Source organism: Lontra canadensis, unplaced genomic scaffold, assembly GCF_010015895.1.
Source record: "Lontra canadensis isolate GAN:19392208 unplaced genomic scaffold, GSC_riverotter_1.0 scaffold5, whole genome shotgun sequence".
Classification (NCBI taxonomy): Eukaryota; Metazoa; Chordata; class Mammalia; order Carnivora; family Mustelidae; genus Lontra; species Lontra canadensis.
The window spans coordinates 23,540,614-23,557,438 of NW_022630999.1; the positions used below are offsets into that span (position 1 = coordinate 23,540,614).

Below are 16,825 nucleotides of genomic sequence, written 5' to 3' on the forward strand. Positions count from 1 at the left end.
TACTCAATTCCAGAAATGTGTATTGAATGACCAAACTAATGAACGTAGACTCTCTTTTTAAGAAAGTGAAGATAGTTTCTTTGCTTATTAACTTACTCATGCTGCTCTTTCATTACTTCAGGTTGGGCTGTGTTCCAGAGCCAAAGTGTATCAACAATGGCCACCACAAATGATCCAGACGGTGGCTGTGTGATGCCCTGTTAGTTCTGGTCATCAAGTTTCTGTGGTCCCTGGCCTATTTGCTAAGTTTCTGAAGCATTTTACAAGCATCATTAACCTTACCATGTCCAATAATTGCAAAAGCGGGGGAAGCATTGAAGGAACAATTGGAAAGTCTTATGATGACGATGGAACTTAAAGTGAAATCATTTTACAAGAGAAGGTACCTACTGGGTGTCCATGGGATGTTTGACTCCAGATAAAGTTGGCTTTATCCAACGGGGAGAGTGCCTTATCCACAAAGGATCTAAAACTATAGATCATGGAAGATTCAGAGTTCACACATGCCTCCTTATCAATGAGCCAGGGCACATAACTAATTGACCGTGGGCTCACTGGGACTAATTAGCAGCTAGATGTGAAGAGCTTGGTTCAGACTTGTAGCACAGAGGATGGCATTCTAGAATGGCCAGATCCCGGACTCACAATTCAGTCACTGCAGGGGGATCGCTCTGCTTGGCTGGGGAAATGGTTGGGGCTCTTGGCTCCTCTGCGGGCCAGTGCGCACAGGTGCGCATCCATATGCTGCCGGCAGAGGGCAGCAGTACGCTGTGCGTGTGCGGTTTGCATCCCAGGTTGGCAAATCCCCAAGGATTTACAAAGAAAGAGAGTGGGTGTCCCAGGACTACCCAGATTTCTTTTCTCTGGGTGTCAACACTGGTCTGAGTAATTGCAAACACAGACCTTCTACATATGTTGGACTTTGGCTCATCTGAAATTCTGAAATGAATACACAACTAGAAGCTGCCATCACAGACAGGAAGTAACTTTAATTAAATATTGTGAAAGTTGAAAAGTTTTTACAGCTTGAATTTTTGCAAAAAAAAAAAATTATAACAATCTCTACAGTAGTTAGGTTCTCTAACAATTGAACTGTACAGTGTGTGTCTATTCAAAAAGTTTGATAAGAAGGTGAAAGGTTAGTAGATTCAGAGATGACTTTGTTAAGCTGCATCCTATTACAATGTGAGGCCAGGGCATGTCAGGCAATCCAGTCATCCAGAAGCTGTATTTTTTCCCCCAAAACTGAAATCTTAATTCTCTGTTTCATTTTCTTCTTAAAGCCATATTCTGTATTTAGGGGAACATCTTTTACTTGTAGAAGATTTGTGTAGAAGAAAGAGGGTCAGAGGGCCAGAACATCTTTTCATCTGATCAATATAAATAGAGGCGACAGAACACAAATTCTACATATTTTAAAGGCTCTTTGGACTTTTCAGAAAAGTTCTAACCACTCTACATGGCTGACAGACAGGTGGCGTTTATTGTCAGGGTCTGAGCCGGACTCCTCGCCGGCTGACCATTCCTTCACAAACAGTTAAGGGGCTCACCAGACAAAATATGGCTTTAAATTGTATACATCTTCAGGCCAGCGCTTACCACACGAATTCAGACAACCTTTCTGAGTACCGAGAAGCAACGCGTCCACCTTGCTTACATTTTCCAGTTTTTTTTATTATTATTAATCATCATTATTATTATTTCTCACCTTGAAAAATCAGCCTTCCTCCCCTCCCTTCCCTCCCACAACTCCCCTCCCCCACCCACCCCAACCCATAAAAATCGCACTCTGACAGTCTAGTGAAAACCATTGCAAAATCCATATGGGGGCATGCACAGTTGCAGCATTGTTGTAAATTTCTTGCTCTACTAGAAAAAGTTACATTGTCTTAAGGTAACAAAACAGTTCTTTTGTGCTTTTCCATTTCTTTGTTTTTTTTTTTCTTTTTTCTTTTTCTTTTTTCTTAGAATGTGAGTGATGACTGACAGTTCTGGTGCACAGTTACAATGTACAAGTGAAATGAATATGTTTTGCATTGTTAAGGCATCCAATCTGCTGGTTTATATTTATGTGAAAGACAGAGGAAATATACAAGCAGACTTAAGAAAGAAAGTATGTTCATTGATTTCTATGAAGTTTCTCCCCCAAATTTAATGCACAAAATGCGTCACTCCAAAGGGAGAGATTCCATGCATATTAATAGGGTATTTTTTTTTGTAAGCTTCCAAAGCAAAGGATACATTTTTTTTTTTAATCTACAGAACTAAATGCTACAAGAATAATATGCTACTATTTTTTTTGCCGTATATTGGAAAAAACTTCTTAACTTACAAATAATACAAAAATAAACAATGGCTTTTGGGTGGAAATAAAAAAAAATTGAAGCATGGTTTAAAACAAAACTAAAAATAACTATAAATGAAATGTTTAAAAATCACATTGAAACAGCTAATACAACTGTAGGTGACCAAACAAATACGCACTTTTCACATAGCAAACATACACAATAAAATAAACTGGGAGTGGGAGGAAAAGGAAGAAGGGGAAAGCAATGTACAAATTCCAAAGATAAATACATTATTTATATGGATATTTTACAAAATCCCCTTTAAAACAAAAAGCCTTTTAATTAACTTTGCAAGTATGTGCAAGCTAAAGGTAGTGAGCTTTTTTTTTTCTTTGCAAAATATGCAGTAAAATCTTTTTGTGATATTGAAAAACTGTCTTAAGACATTAAAATGTATAAATAGAACAAAGACTTTGGCAAAAATCACAAAAAATCTACAGTATTTATAACTACATACAAAAACACAACAGCAAAGGAAAAAATATCAGGCAAATGCATCCTCAGAGCTTTGCTGCTTCTTTGCTATTTATTCTTACTTTTAAGAACACTTCCCAGATGGTGAGAGCAAAAAATTCCATAGAACAGAAAACTACATGTCGGAGCTCTCAACCTTCTTCTCCTTTCTCCCAGTTTTCCTTTTACTCTTAATTCCAAAGCACTTAACCTGTCGCTCTAATCTATTATGTTACAAACGGTAAGGGTCACCAATAGAGGTGCGTTATCTCAAACGGGAAATCTGAGCCTCCTGCCATGTTGCTTTTGTCAGCTTTTGGAGGATTGGTATGAAGTCAGTATTTAGGATGAGTACACGCTACAATTTGCAAATGGCGGCGTGAACGTGGGATTTTGGCTTGGTAACTGGAGGGCAGAATGTGGAACTCTGTGCCTGGACCCTGTTCCATGAAGTCTCCTAGGAGATTTGCACACAGTAGGTGTGCCATCAAGCTCTTGAGAGGCCACTGGCTTCAGAAGAAGTTGACACAAGTGAAAGAGAGAATGATATCGGGTTTAAATATGCAGTTTTAACAATCTGTCTAGAGGCACTGGATTTTGGAGTAGAAGGGGAAAATGTGATCACTTACATCACTTTTTAACTTTCCAGGCTGCATTTATTTACACAGTTACTTAAGACAACAATACAAAAGAGATAAATAAGCTTGCACTGCTAAGGGATGGCATGTTAAGTTAGATATTGAAAATGCACTGTCTGAGCTAACTACCATTTGATATGCTTTAAGGCGCAAAAGCCGACCCTTAGTTTTCTAAAAAATCTAACTGGCATTCCTATTCTGTCCCATACAAGCTTTTTTTTTTTTTTCTTTTTTTCTTTTTTTCTTTTTTTTTCTTTTTTGACTTTTTTGTAAATATCACCACTTCATTCTCCCTTTACACAGCTTTAAAAACATCATAAATTAAAACATGGAGTCTTATTTATAGTGTCCCTTGTATACAGCTTTACGGTTTATAAAAGACAAATGATTGCAGAGTTAAGCTTAAAAAAAAAAAGAAAGAGAAAGAAAAAGTGGATTTGCTTTTATCAACACAGAATAAATATATCCCCCCAATACTTGGGAGGTACAATTTTTAACCAACACTCTGCACTTGCAGATCCCTTCCAACTTCAGTATTTGCAAGGTCGGTGATATTGTTTGTTTAAAAATCTGCAGTTACTGTGATTCCTCTTAAAAAGGCCTGAGTTAAAAGTTCCACTCGGGGACTTGTATCAGATTACTCTCTGTAGCAGAATCCAACCTCTTCATTAATAAAATTCTTCAAGGCAATGCTTTCACATGGGAGGAACAATCATGCCAGATATCGCTGTGGAAAGAGAAGACAAAAGTCAATGGTTTTGCATCCAAACTTCTCACTGAGGGGGAAAAAAAAAAAAAAGATGGGAAAAAACACCCACACACCACTATGTTGCTTGACTGTTAGTCACAAATGGGCTCTCATCTCCCCTGGAGTGAGTTTTTGTTATAAAATGTACATGTACTTCATTAAGAATGCTAATCTATCAGTCTGTGTGTGTGTCTTTAGCAGAACAGAAGAGGTTAAACATCCTCCAAGTCTGATCTCAATTTTGAAACGTAACTGGAAAGTTGCATAGTTTGAATACCACTGGGAAAGTGGCGGCCCCAAACCTTGCAGAATAGTGAGAATTTTCAATTTGTCACTCTTTTTTCCCCCTCCCCTTCACTTCCAGAATATAAAGTTGAAAAAAAAAAACAAAGAAAAGAAAAAAGAAATGAAACCGGTTCATCCCAACTGCCAGCGAGCTCTACAGAAAAAAAAAACCCATGGCTCGGTGTTCTGCGTGTGCACGAAGTCGGGGTACTGGGGCAGCAAGCTGAATGCCTTCATTTCAGTCGTCATGCCCGGGAGAAGCAAGGGTCAGCCACCGCAGACCTTATTTCGAAGGGGGCAAATGAAGCTGGGAGAAAGTATGGAGGAGGAGGGGAAGGCAGGTTTGCATGGAACTGCAGGGTGTCCCCTACACTATGGCTTCACTCAAGATTCTAGAATGGTCTGACCACGTTCCTAGAAAATTATAGCCTAGGGAAGCTGGGGTAAGATCCTGGGGTAATCAAGAAATCTTTCAAAGTGTTCTGAGTTCGGAGGCCGCACGCAGTGGTATTTAGAAAAGCAGGGAATCTGATAGGCCAGCCTTCTACCTCCGGCTTTCCTGCTTTCTGAGTAGGCTGCCCCCCCTTCCCCACACCCTCATCCCCCTAGGTAGTTACTTGTTTCTTTGAGCCTCTGCCTCCTCAGCTAGAAAATGCAGTTCAGGATGTTTGTAAGAGCAGTGACATTTTTAGGGTTGTTGGGAGAGTTAAATAAAATAACCTCTGTGAAGTGCTTGGCCCAGAGTCAGTTCCCAGTAAAGACCTCATAGAGGTTAGCTGCTGTTACGTTTAATCCATCCCTTCTGCTGTTAAACTAGCTGTGTGACCTCATGGTAGTGGTTTGACGTCTCTGGGCTGTGTTTCCTCTCTATCAAATAGGCATCACCTCCCACAGCGTACTTCACACAATGAGCATGAGGAATGGAGGGATGTCTGTGAGAAAGTTAAGATGGTTGGCATTTGAATTATATGGAGGGAAGAGCCATGCCTCCATTAATAGCAAGAGGCAGCCATCTTTGCTTCCAAAGAGGAGAGAGAAAGTCTGTGCTTTCTCCTCATCGTTAATTCTAAATTTAAACTGATGTTCTTGTCAGTGATGACTGACACTAGGAAGTGGCCCTCTTCGTGTCCCAACTCTCATGTCCGGAAGAATGTGCCTGTTTTTAAGCAAACCCCAACTATCACAAACCTGTTGCCCACATAGAGAGGCTAGGTGAGGCCCTGAGCCCCGCAGCCTCTGGTTCCCCTCCCCCACCCCCAAAATTTTAAATTCAATTAAAAAAATGTATTTTGCCAAACACTTTTTCCGTTAATTTTTAAACCCATCTGTATTCACAGGGAAATTTAATCCACATGTTTCTGATTCATGTACACGTAAATCATCCAAATGTTGTTTTGCAAGAGCCGTTTTGCAGTCCAAAAGCTCCTGGAGTCTTTTTCGTAAGCCCTCATAAGCCATTTTTCTTAGAAACAGGAAGTGTCTCTTGCCAAATGCAGACCAACTTAAACCCCCAAAGATTTGGGATCAGTTGGAAAAGCAGTCCCCCTAAGATTCAAGTGAGCCCTAGATCTGACTAAAATGAGGAGCTCAGACTTTTAACCCAAGCCTTAACAGGAGAATTCAAGATGCTGCAGCCCCAGAGGCAAGGGGGTTGAGTGGGGGTGGGGGGGGAAGGGGTCTCTGCACAGTGACAGCTCCGCATGGCTCTGACTCCCTAAGATCTTTCATCTAGGCCGGAGGTGGGTCAGGGCACCCTTATGGAAGACAGGCCTTTTTGCAGGAGTTCTAAAGCTCTGGCAAGAGAACCAAGTCCTAGCTTTGCCCTCCACCCAAACCCACTTTGTGATCGTGGCATTAAAGGCAACCCCCATGGTCCAGCCAGGCAGCTCAGGCTGCATCCGCAGGATGCAAAACGGAGAACTGACACACTTCCTGCTAATTTGGTCAGTGGGACAGGCCAATATTTATTAATTGGGCCCTGAAAACATCAGGTTTTTTTGTTTTTTAATTCTGGATGGCCAGGAAAAAAAAAAAAAAAAACTAGCAGTGTATTGTACCTGAATCATGTGCTTGCTTAATTAGATTAAACCTCCACTTGGGCCCCATTAAAAGTTATAAAGCAAAGCTAACTGATGTGCTAGTCCATAGCTAACAGCGCTTCTTAATCTGGAATATAGGGGTCACAAATTCCAATGCCCCTAGAGCGCGGACTGGGAATGTAAGTGAGCAAAGTGCACCAATAGGGATGGAGGGGCCTCTGCCAAGGGCATGGCAAGCCTCCTCTGGAGGGGGCTCCCCTAGAGCCGCTGTGCAGAAATGCCCGCTCACAACCACCAGCTCTTCTGAATTCTTGCAGGAGAAGATGGAGAGGTGAATTTTTTAAAATACAAAAGAGCCCAGTTTATACATCCTAGCAAATGATTAAAATTAAAAACGAGCCGACAGGCATAACTGGGGGTGCCCGGGGGGTAGTTTTGGTCTGCTCACACTTTCCTACCTTGGCTTTGTTGGCCCTCAGACTTCTCTTAGAGTCTAATGGAAACCATGGGATCTCATTTGTACCTACACCCCAAACTCCACATATTAAATCGGGGTCACAGCTCCTTAAGTCTCATCTGTGACTTCCTAAACTCTAGATGCAGAACACTTAGTGATAAATAAATTTTAGGAAAAGAATTCTGTTTGCAGACTCTGAGTTGCTCTACCTCTAAAGAGGCCTTTTTATAAAGTAATCACCCTGCATGATTGCAGGAAAGCTCCTGGGTTTTTAGGAGCTGTTTTTCTTATATCTGTGCTGCAATCCTCAAGATTACTTATGTGGGTGAGAGGGATGGGTGTCTGAGGCTTGGAATGTTCCAGAAATGCTGCTGGCACACTGACTTGCCCAAATGGGGGCCATGAAGATTTCCATGAGGACACAACAGTCTCAAAGAGCAACACATGCCAAACATCACAAAACATCATAAGACCGAAGTGGCTCCGCCATTTTCCCCGGCAGCTCGGGGATTACGTTCTCTGACAGGAGGTCAGAAAACTATTGGTTCAAAAGGCCATGCATTTGGCATTATGGTTTTCACGTTTTGATAAGAACAAAGACAAAATAAAAAGTTTTGCAGAGCTGGGAGAGTTTGGAATGAGAGGGTGGAATGTGGTCTTCCTCAAACCACCATATGTGTAAGAATTATGAGCTAATCGGGAACAGAATAGGGTGGGGGTGGGGGGAGAGATCTTGCACAAATTGAGCATGTGCACAGAGAAAAGACAACTCCACGAGATCGCCGCTGTACTACATGATATCGAGAGTCGGGTGGGGCCAGCCAGCCTGAGCTCCAACAAGGTGAGAAACAAACAAACAAACAAACAAACAAACAAAAACCCAGTGTGTGGGTACAGTTTCTGTGAAATCACTCTGGTCTTTTGTTTTTAATTTTTCATTGCAGGGACTGTCCAGGACATGGTTAGGGTTTAAAATCACTACACTGTGGGGGTGTCCAATGGCATGCTGACAGCCTCCTTGGGGCTGCCTCTCTCTTGATTAATGAAGTCCTCTGAGGCCTGAAATTGCATAGAATCCATGCTCTAGGGGGCATAAGCCTTTGGAGAAGGGAGAGGACATCTCCAGGACAATGGCTGGGCAGAGTGGGTCACTCAAGTCTTTGACCTATGAAAATAGACACACCTGGGGAGTCAGCATCAGGGTTTATCAATGACTTTACCTAGATGGGAATGGAAGAAGATGTCTCTGCATTTTCTCTTTAAATCCAAAATATGGCCACATTTTCGAAAGTTTTTCATAGGATGTTAATTGGTCTTAACGTTCAGAAAAGCGTTCTCTGGGCGAATAAATTTAGAGAACTCAATGGAATACTCATTTTTTTGTTTAACTGCAGGATGCCTGTCTCAGAGCTTTTAATAAAAAAAAATTTCTCAGCCATGTGGTAATTTGTGCAAGGTTTTGGGAGAGAAAGCCAGTTGGGACCACAGGAGAAATTGTGAATTATAATACACCTGGAAAGAATGGAATTTATGACTTCCACATAAGGACCTCCTCACTGAACTTCATCCCCGCTCCTTGGCCTCCATGCCCCAGGATGCCAAATGGCTTGCTGGTTACTGCACGTTACTCTGTGGCTCCCATCATCTTCAATCCTCTGCTTCAAACGCCCTCTCTCCCCATCTCTCTGTGCCTGAATCCCCCTTGCCCTTCATCTGAGGTCCAGCTCGATGGCAGCCTTCTCCATAAGGCTGTTCTGAGTTCTCCCTGAACTTTCTCTCCTCTGAACTTCCGCAGGTGGGTGCCCAGCCTCTCCCAGACAGATCTGTTTGCTTTACTGTGGTGCTGTGTTTCCTTTAACACAGCAAAGATTTGAAGGCCAGGATTTTGAAGTCCACCAGGGCCTGACCCAGTGACTTCACGACAGTATGACCATAGAGCACAGGGGCTTACACAGTATCAATCCACCGGGTTTTAACCCCAGGTTCTCCCAGTTTGCTAGCTGTGTAACCCTGGGTGAGCCATCTTAGCTCGAAGGCTCAGTATCTGCATCTATAGAACGGGGACAGCAAGCAGCCTACATTAAGGGTGGTTGGGAATGAGATGATGCAGAAGCCTGGCTGGGAACAAGCCCTCCTATGTGAGTAGCAGTGACCACTGTCATCACCATCATGTGAGACTGCAATGGGGTGTTCGTTGGGGAATAAACGTACATGCAATCACTAGAGGAGGCCAAGATGGGGCCCCTGGGGTAAAAGGTCTTTAAGGAGCTGGCTAAAAAGACCCAGAGTGATGTACTATCAGTAAAAGGGCAGCTGGAGGTACACAGGTCTTTAAAACCCTCAAACAGCCTAAACGCGTCACCTCTGATCTTATTTATACAAGCCATTTGCTTAACCAACTCTTCCTCTGTCACTTGCCCGGTCTTAATGGTCCCAGTTCTGAACTAGGTGGGTCCAAATGAAACCACTGTAACAATGAGACGTAGAAGGAGGAGGTCCCCCCACACCCCACCATTCTATAAACCTCCCATGTCCTTTCTCCATAGACAAGCAAAATGTAGAAGACTAATGATGAGGTCATTCTTTAGTTGCAGGTCTAGGAGCCCCTTGTCCCAATGTCCCTTTCTTCAGGGGGACCCCAAGGTCTCAGGCAGGAGCCCCCCAGAAGCAATTATATAGTGCACTCCGGGCAGCAGGAATGGTGTACAGAGGGCCAAGGGGAAATCCTAGGTGTGTGGGTCCTGCCTGGTGAGAGTGGCAGGAATATGGACAGGACAGCTTCAAGGAAAATGGTGTCAGTTAATTCGACTTCAATTTCTCTATTCACACCTCCTCCCCTGCCACCCCTCCATAGCCGTTTGGTACATGATGGTATTGGAAAAACAAAAACCAGCAGAAAGACTCTCCTGGACACATGCTCAAACAGAAGGTAAGGGCAATGTCATCCACGACAGCAAATCCAGCACAAAGCGTGTCCCTGAATTTCACCTTGCACCCTCCCCACTGTGCAGCTGTGTGTGAGAGATGTGATGGAGAGATGGCGATCCGGCTGCTAAGCAGAATATGGGGGAACAGCCTCTGTACTTTTGAACTTGTGCAGACTTGGGTTAGAAATGCCCTGGGTGACAAATGAACAAATTTTGCATGAGTCCCTGTCTTGAAGCCATTTCATTATTACTTAAGAGCACCCGCATACACACGCTCATGCACGCGTGCACACACACACACACACACACACACACCCCACCGGATGTTCTCTAAACCCAGGACATTCTACTGTCTGGGCTGAGTCCCTGTTTTCAGTCCCTTCCTGCTCTCTCCTTGGTGCACACGCAGGCAGAGACATGGGGCCTCGCAGAAGGGCTGCCTGCTTAAGTTGCCGCAGGCCGGGGATCCAGCTGTGGACCTCCCAAGAGCTGCGGGCCTTTGCTTCTCAAGCCCCACCTCTCAGCTGCTGATTCCAAACCCCTTTCTATCTTATTTTGATATGAAATCTGTGTCTTAACAAGGGTTGTGACAGGCAGCTCAAGAATGGCAGATTTCCGTTTCCATAGGTTTTATGCTTATTTAAACCGATTATAAGTCAGATTCACTTAAGCATCATATCCTGAGCAGGCCAGCCAGAGGTGTACTGAGGGTGACAAAGCATTATTTTCAGCTGAAAATGACTGAGGTGTGTATGAATGGGTGGCTCCCCTGTGTGGCGGTGGGCGTGACCCCTTGTGAGGATTGTTGCCTGAAATGCAGCTCAGATTATCTTCCTCTGCCCTTTGAGATGGCTTTCCCAATGCTGTTCAAGGGAGGGCCACCAGCATTTTATTCCGGGCATGACTTTGGCTGCGCTGGCCAGATTTGCCAGCAGGTTTCTGAAGAATGTTTAGCTGAACCTGTGTGGAGTCAGAAAGTCAGAGTGATTAGGAGCTCAGGTTCTGGAATCATGCAGTTTGGGTTCAATTTTGGCTCTATCAGTACTAGCTGTGTGACCCTGAGCAAAGTGGGCCTGAATTTACCCATCTCTATAAAGGGAATGGTACTGACTTCATAAGGTCTTTGGAAGAATTAATGTAAGATTATAGCAAGTAAAGCGTCCAGTCAGAGTACATGTGTGCTCTGTGTAAATAACATAAATAACACACATATATAACATACAATACATGACACACATATACATAAGAGACAGGGCTGAGCGATGCCAGGTGGGTATGCCGGCCTCCTGACCCCTCCCGTGGCTGACCTCCAACAGTGAGGGTGTCATGACGACCTCTGCGGGAAGGCACTGTGGGGAGCCGTGTAGGCTAGGGGCTCAGGGCACAGACCCTGTGGGGTTTACATTCATCTTCCCTATTTAGGGGCAATGTCTATAGGCAGGTATTTCCTCTCCTTGCGCTTCAGCGTTATCATCTGTACAATGGAGATCATAACGTCCTCGTATTTCACCAGGAGGTGGTGGGGATTAAATACGAGAAAACATGCTCAGTGCTGAGCACAGAGCCTGACACACGGTTCAGGGCTAAATAAATGGTAGCTGATTATTCTATTGATCTTATTTCCCTGCTAGCTGCCTTGGGAATCCTGGGTGCATCTTTTTTACCCACTCTGAGTAATACAGTGCTTGGGAGATGGAAGGAGGAGATGAAGTTTTGAGCCTGAGTTTGAAGCCAGCTTCGGCCACACAGTACTGCCGGAAGTTAAACAATTTCATAACCTCCCTGACCTTGAGTTTTCTCATCTGTAAAGTAGGGGCTTCGAAAGCCTAGAGCACACAGTCCTGCTGTGAGAGATGAATGAGCTTGTGCAGGTCAACAGTGCTAGCACACGAGAAAAATTTGAGATGCAGTAGCCCTGTTTTAAAAGGGTGGGGTTCTTTTTCCTCAATGAGTAGAGAGGTCACCTCAATTCTTGGTGACTCTTATTTTCCATACTCCATGATGGGGACCAAAATGGGACAATTTTAACATGAACCAGAATACTCTAGTAACCATCTGGGGTTTCTGGTTCCCAGCCGTCAGTCTTGGGGCCTTTGGTCTACAACACTCTAACCTCAGGGTTCTGGTCAGGCCATGGCTCACCCACTCCCCATAATCAGCCCCACACACGTTCACTCTGACACAGGCAACAGGAAGGGAAGGTTGAGTGACCTACTTCAGGAGAAGGCCAGTCCCGGGAGAGACCCTGCAGTGGAGAACTTGCTAGAGTCCACAAAAGACTGGTCTGATTATGGCGACCACAGGGAATGGAAGAGGAGAAAAGAGAAATGATGATATTAGTAGGTGGAAATAGTATTCTTAAGCAAATCCTGGGCCTGAGCAGAATTGCTGGAGTTGGGAAGAGGACAGCTCAGACAACTCCAGCAGAGAAGGGGTGTGCGGGGCCAGGGGCCAGGGCCAATGAGAGTGAACACAGAGGAATAAGCAAAAGGAGGGCAGAAAGAAGCAGGCCAGCCTGAGGCTGATCCCTCGCACCAGTGACGTATCTGCTTCAGGCCCTGGGAGGGTGAAGTCAGGGCATCCTATTGGCTTGGGTGGGGCTTACCTTGCAGGCTGTTCCCATTGGTGCTGGTGCAGGTGGGAGGCGGGGATGTCTGGGGTCTGACGACTGGTGCAAAAGCACTCTTCTGTTTCACCGCGGAGACCATGTTGGCTGGTGAGAAGGAGAAGATGCCCGAGGAGCTGCTGCAGTTGGAGGGGAGGCTTGTGGAGGAGGCCATGGTGGGGCTGGATGGCACGACTGGGTGGGGCAATGGGAAAGGAGAAATCAGCATCTCTCCTGGTGTGCTGAAATGAGGCAGCTCAGCTCTGCCCTTCTCCCAGCCACCCTGCTTGGGCCACCCTGCCAGCACGAGCCTTCCCTAAACTCTTTTGAAATCTCATCTGCTTTCATCACTTGGTACTCAGCACCAGCTACCTTTTGTTGGTGGTGATCTTCTATGTCTTCTACATGCCGGGCAATGTGCAAGGCACTGGGGCTCCCAGGCCATGGAACAAAAGTGCTCTTATAAGGGATAAGGTAGCACAAAATAATGACAAAGGCATTGTCATTGAGCAGGACACAAGCATGGCCAGCTCTGCAGAGGCAGGGAAGAGAACCAAGGAAGTCTTCATGGGGGAGGTGTCAAAGGAAGCATTCCAGATGGGGTCTAAAAAGGTCTAAGGTTCTAGCAAAGATGCTGGGAATATAAGGCACAGGAGGAGGCCAGCCTGAGACAGTGCGGTCAGTGATGGGATGAGAGGTGTGAGGAAGACGGGTAGGTTGAAGGGAATGCCAGGATTCCAACTTAAAGCACTGGCAGATGGCAGTGTGTATGTGTCCCTGTTCTGCCCGTGAAGCTACGAGTTCCTGACGGATACAACTGTGCCTGAATGCTTCACATACACAGATCTAGGTAGGGAGGAGGCCAGGTGGATAGACAGACTGCCACAGGCAATATTTGCAGATAACGCAGAACTACAAGCCAAAGCTCCAAACTCTCTATCCCCCCCCATGGAGCTGCACATGAATGTTTGTGAATTAATGAGCAGTAGGACAGGAGCTTTGTGTAAAGGCTCACAGAGTAGTAGTAGTGGGGATGTAGATTATCAATGACGGAGGAATTTCGGCAATTCATGGAGGGGGAGAACCTAGTTGCTTGGAGACATGAGTTTTGTGGCTGCACGTTCTCTACTGACCATGGTCCCTTCAGCCTGGCCATTCCTATTTTGTTAGTTGCTAATAATCTCATAGTTGCTTCAGGAGACAGAGCTTTCACACACAGTGAGTCCTCTCCACTCAAGACCAGTATTTTCATACACTTACCTTCTATTTCCTCCATTTCCTCGGGAAACGTATGGATCCTGCCCAGAAATTTTCAAGCATTCTATTTAAATTCTAAGTCCTTCCTGCCACTGGATTATTTTTCCCATGATGTAATAAACATTACATGTTGCTTTATCATTCCCAGGAATCTTTATGTCTTTTCATCTTATGTCACTGTCAAAGCGACCTCAAGTGGGGACCTATTACATCCTTTTTACACCTGAGCAAGCCAAGCAAAGTGAGACTCAGAAATAGTTCAGTGACCTGCCCGCCTGAGGTCCAGAGCTACAATGTGGTGAAGTTAGGAACCAGAACCAAATCCAGTGTCTTCTCCACTACACTCCCCTGCAAAAGAAACCAATTACCAGGGGAAGAGGCCCCGTTCCCATGAGCCACGGGGTCTAGACTGCTGGGGAGGGGGCTGGCTTCCCTCGGCCTCCTGGCTGTGGAAAGAGGGAAGTGGGGAATGGGTCTGGACGGCAGCTGCCATCAGGGGGAAATGACCCCGTGGAATCAGCGCTTAGCACTAACACAATCCAAAGGCGCTGGATGCTTGACAGAGCAGAACCCCAGGCCGCCATCCTCAGAGTTTTCACAAACATGTTCTACATGGTACTTTTTCTTTTAATGAGGCCAGCATTTTTATACATCTCTTAGGATTTGTAAATGTGAAAATACGCTCAATAATAACACCCATTTAAATTGCAAAACTCCTGCACTGGAGGTTTGATTTTTAAATATTCGTAGACTTGAAATCCTGCTGGTTCACTGAGGAAGGCAATTAATCTCGTTGGCAAATGCGATCATTATGTGTATTTAGAGGTGGGGAGTTTGAGGGGGGTGGTTAGCAGAGGAAAGGGTGAAATATAGTCAAACAGCTCCATTTGTTATAACATTATTAGTTATCAGCCACCACACCACAAAGTGTGTTCACCAGCGCAATGTCTTATTTTATTTTTTATTCTGTTCGGAATTTTTCAACATGAGTGGTTTATGAATAATTAAATATTATGGAGGCAAAAATTCAAATCAGCTGGGCTTTGTGTTTATTGTTTTATTTGCATTTATGCAGATAAAACCGTCCCATCTGAGAGTCTATTTGAGAATTTAATACTATATTTGTGAGCACTGAGGAAATCAATTAATGGAAATTAAATGTTGGAAGTTTCACAGTCTGACAGATGCAATCTCAGGCTGAAGTTGCTGGGCGTCTGCACGGGCTTGCGAAGACAGCAATCCCAGCCCCTAAATTGAATTGCTACCATATAGCAATTAGTTTATTGATTTAATTAAGAATGCCACCTTTTAATTTTCAGGTCATGATGGAAACATTTTCTGATTGAGTAGATGGCAGAACACTAAAATGATAGATCTATGAGAAACAATCTTTCAATGAATCAAAATCCTGAAACTGGTTCCAGCGGGCAGACGTGATGTATGCAGATTATTTGGGGGAATTTTAAACATTCAAAAAGCTGCTGATTCTGAACAGATAAAGTGGAAATATAAAATTTAGCACACACTGAGCGTTAAAAAATCACCAAGAAAGTAAAAGGCCCTAAGTGTTACTTTCAGAAATAACCTCTCTCTCAAAGGCCAAGAATGATCTTTCCTCTTTCAAAAGATTAGAGCACTCCACATTTCCACCATCAGAGACTGCACGGTTTTTAGGCTCTTTTAGCCAAGACTCTTCTTTAAAAAAAAATCATGAGCGTTCTTTCATTTAACAACACATCTTCTATCATTCCACAGATGTCTAAGAGTTCGGCCTCATTTTATAAAACAGAAGAGTTACCCACACTGTCTAAGACAAACTTGGTTAGCTATGTACAAATCCTCAGAGGGAAATGGAGAGATTGTAGAGACAAAACCCGGGACATTTTATATGTAAAGATGCCTTTAGATGCAACCTAACCTTCGTACTGAAAATTCTTGAAGCTAAGCTTTTTTAAAGCAAGGATAAGACAACCAAAATAAATAAGTAAATACATACATACATACATACATAAATTTTTAAAAATTGTGTATGTGTTTTTTTCATCTTGCCAGATTTTTGGAAAAAATAAAGTTTTTTTTGTTGTTGTTTCCTGTTGTTGCTGTTGTTTGTTTCCTAGTACATATCAGGCACAAAGGGGAAAAAATTCCAAGCATTAAAACAACAACAACATCAAAGGAGTCCTTTTCCTAAAGGGAGAGATGTTAAGTCTTAGCTTGTGCTGATGCTGCACTAGCAGCTTCTCTTACCATCCTTCCTTCCAGCATCCTGATGATTAGATTTCCTGACTCCGTCTCTTGTGGATCAGGCATCAGGACAAGCTCATTCCATGCATAATTTTTTCAAAGTCTCACAACAACTGTATGGGGTGGGTGTTAGTTCCCTCCCCATTATACAGATGAGCAAACTGAGGTTTGGAGAGGAGAGAACTTGCAGAAGGCTGCCAGTTGGTAACTGGAAGAAGCTAGGGTCAAACCCATCTCCATTTCAACTTGAAACTTGGGTTCTGGTGATGACATCCTACTGCTGCTTTGGGTTTTAGCCAAGTTCTGACAACAAGGGAGACCTTGGGTTGAGGAAGGTGAGCAGGGGGTGGGGGGCAGAGATTGCTGCGGGAGACAAATGGCGTCTTTCCTAGCTTCACCTGGGTGGGGGTCCTCAGACTGAGGAGACCTGCACGGTGGGCCACACCACACGATGCCCAGTTCTTGGAGCACAAGCACACAGAAATGCAGGACACACAGATCTACTCACTGGCATAGGGTGAGTTGGCAGCTGAGCCGTTGAGGAAAGTTGGGGAGCCGCCCAGATTGGACATGGCGGCCGTGCCGTATCCGTTCATGCTCGTGCTGACGGAGTTATAGTTGGTCTGCTGTGGGGTGGTGCTCGGCACGTACCCATGTGGGGACACGCTGCTTGAGTTGCGGGTGAAACCTGAGGGGTGGGGGCAAAGCTGGGCATGAGGGTGACAATCCGGGAGGGCTGGGGGACAGGAAGGTCTCTGGTTCTTGCCCCATCGCCGCGTCCCAGAGGGAAGGGGCTGGGTGATTCATGGGTGTGGGTTGGTGGC

General features: G+C 44.5%; 1 protein-coding gene across 4 annotated transcripts in view; it reads right to left on the reverse strand.

Moving 5' to 3' along the window:
• Window positions 1-969: 969 nt before the first annotated feature.
• Window positions 970-16,825, reverse strand: part of EBF1 (EBF transcription factor 1) — a 382,386-nt gene continuing 366,530 nt past the window's right edge. For all 4 annotated transcript variants that reach the window (XM_032851685.1, XM_032851684.1, XM_032851683.1 and 1 more), the window contains exons 14-16: window positions 16,510-16,689; window positions 12,501-12,695; window positions 970-4,166 (exon numbers count right to left, since the gene is read on the reverse strand). In XM_032851685.1, coding sequence (XP_032707576.1) covers window positions 4,135-4,166; window positions 12,501-12,695; window positions 16,510-16,689 — 407 coding nt within the window. In that variant the 3' untranslated portion in view covers window positions 970-4,134. The remainder of the gene's footprint in view (window positions 4,167-12,500; window positions 12,696-16,509; window positions 16,690-16,825) is intronic.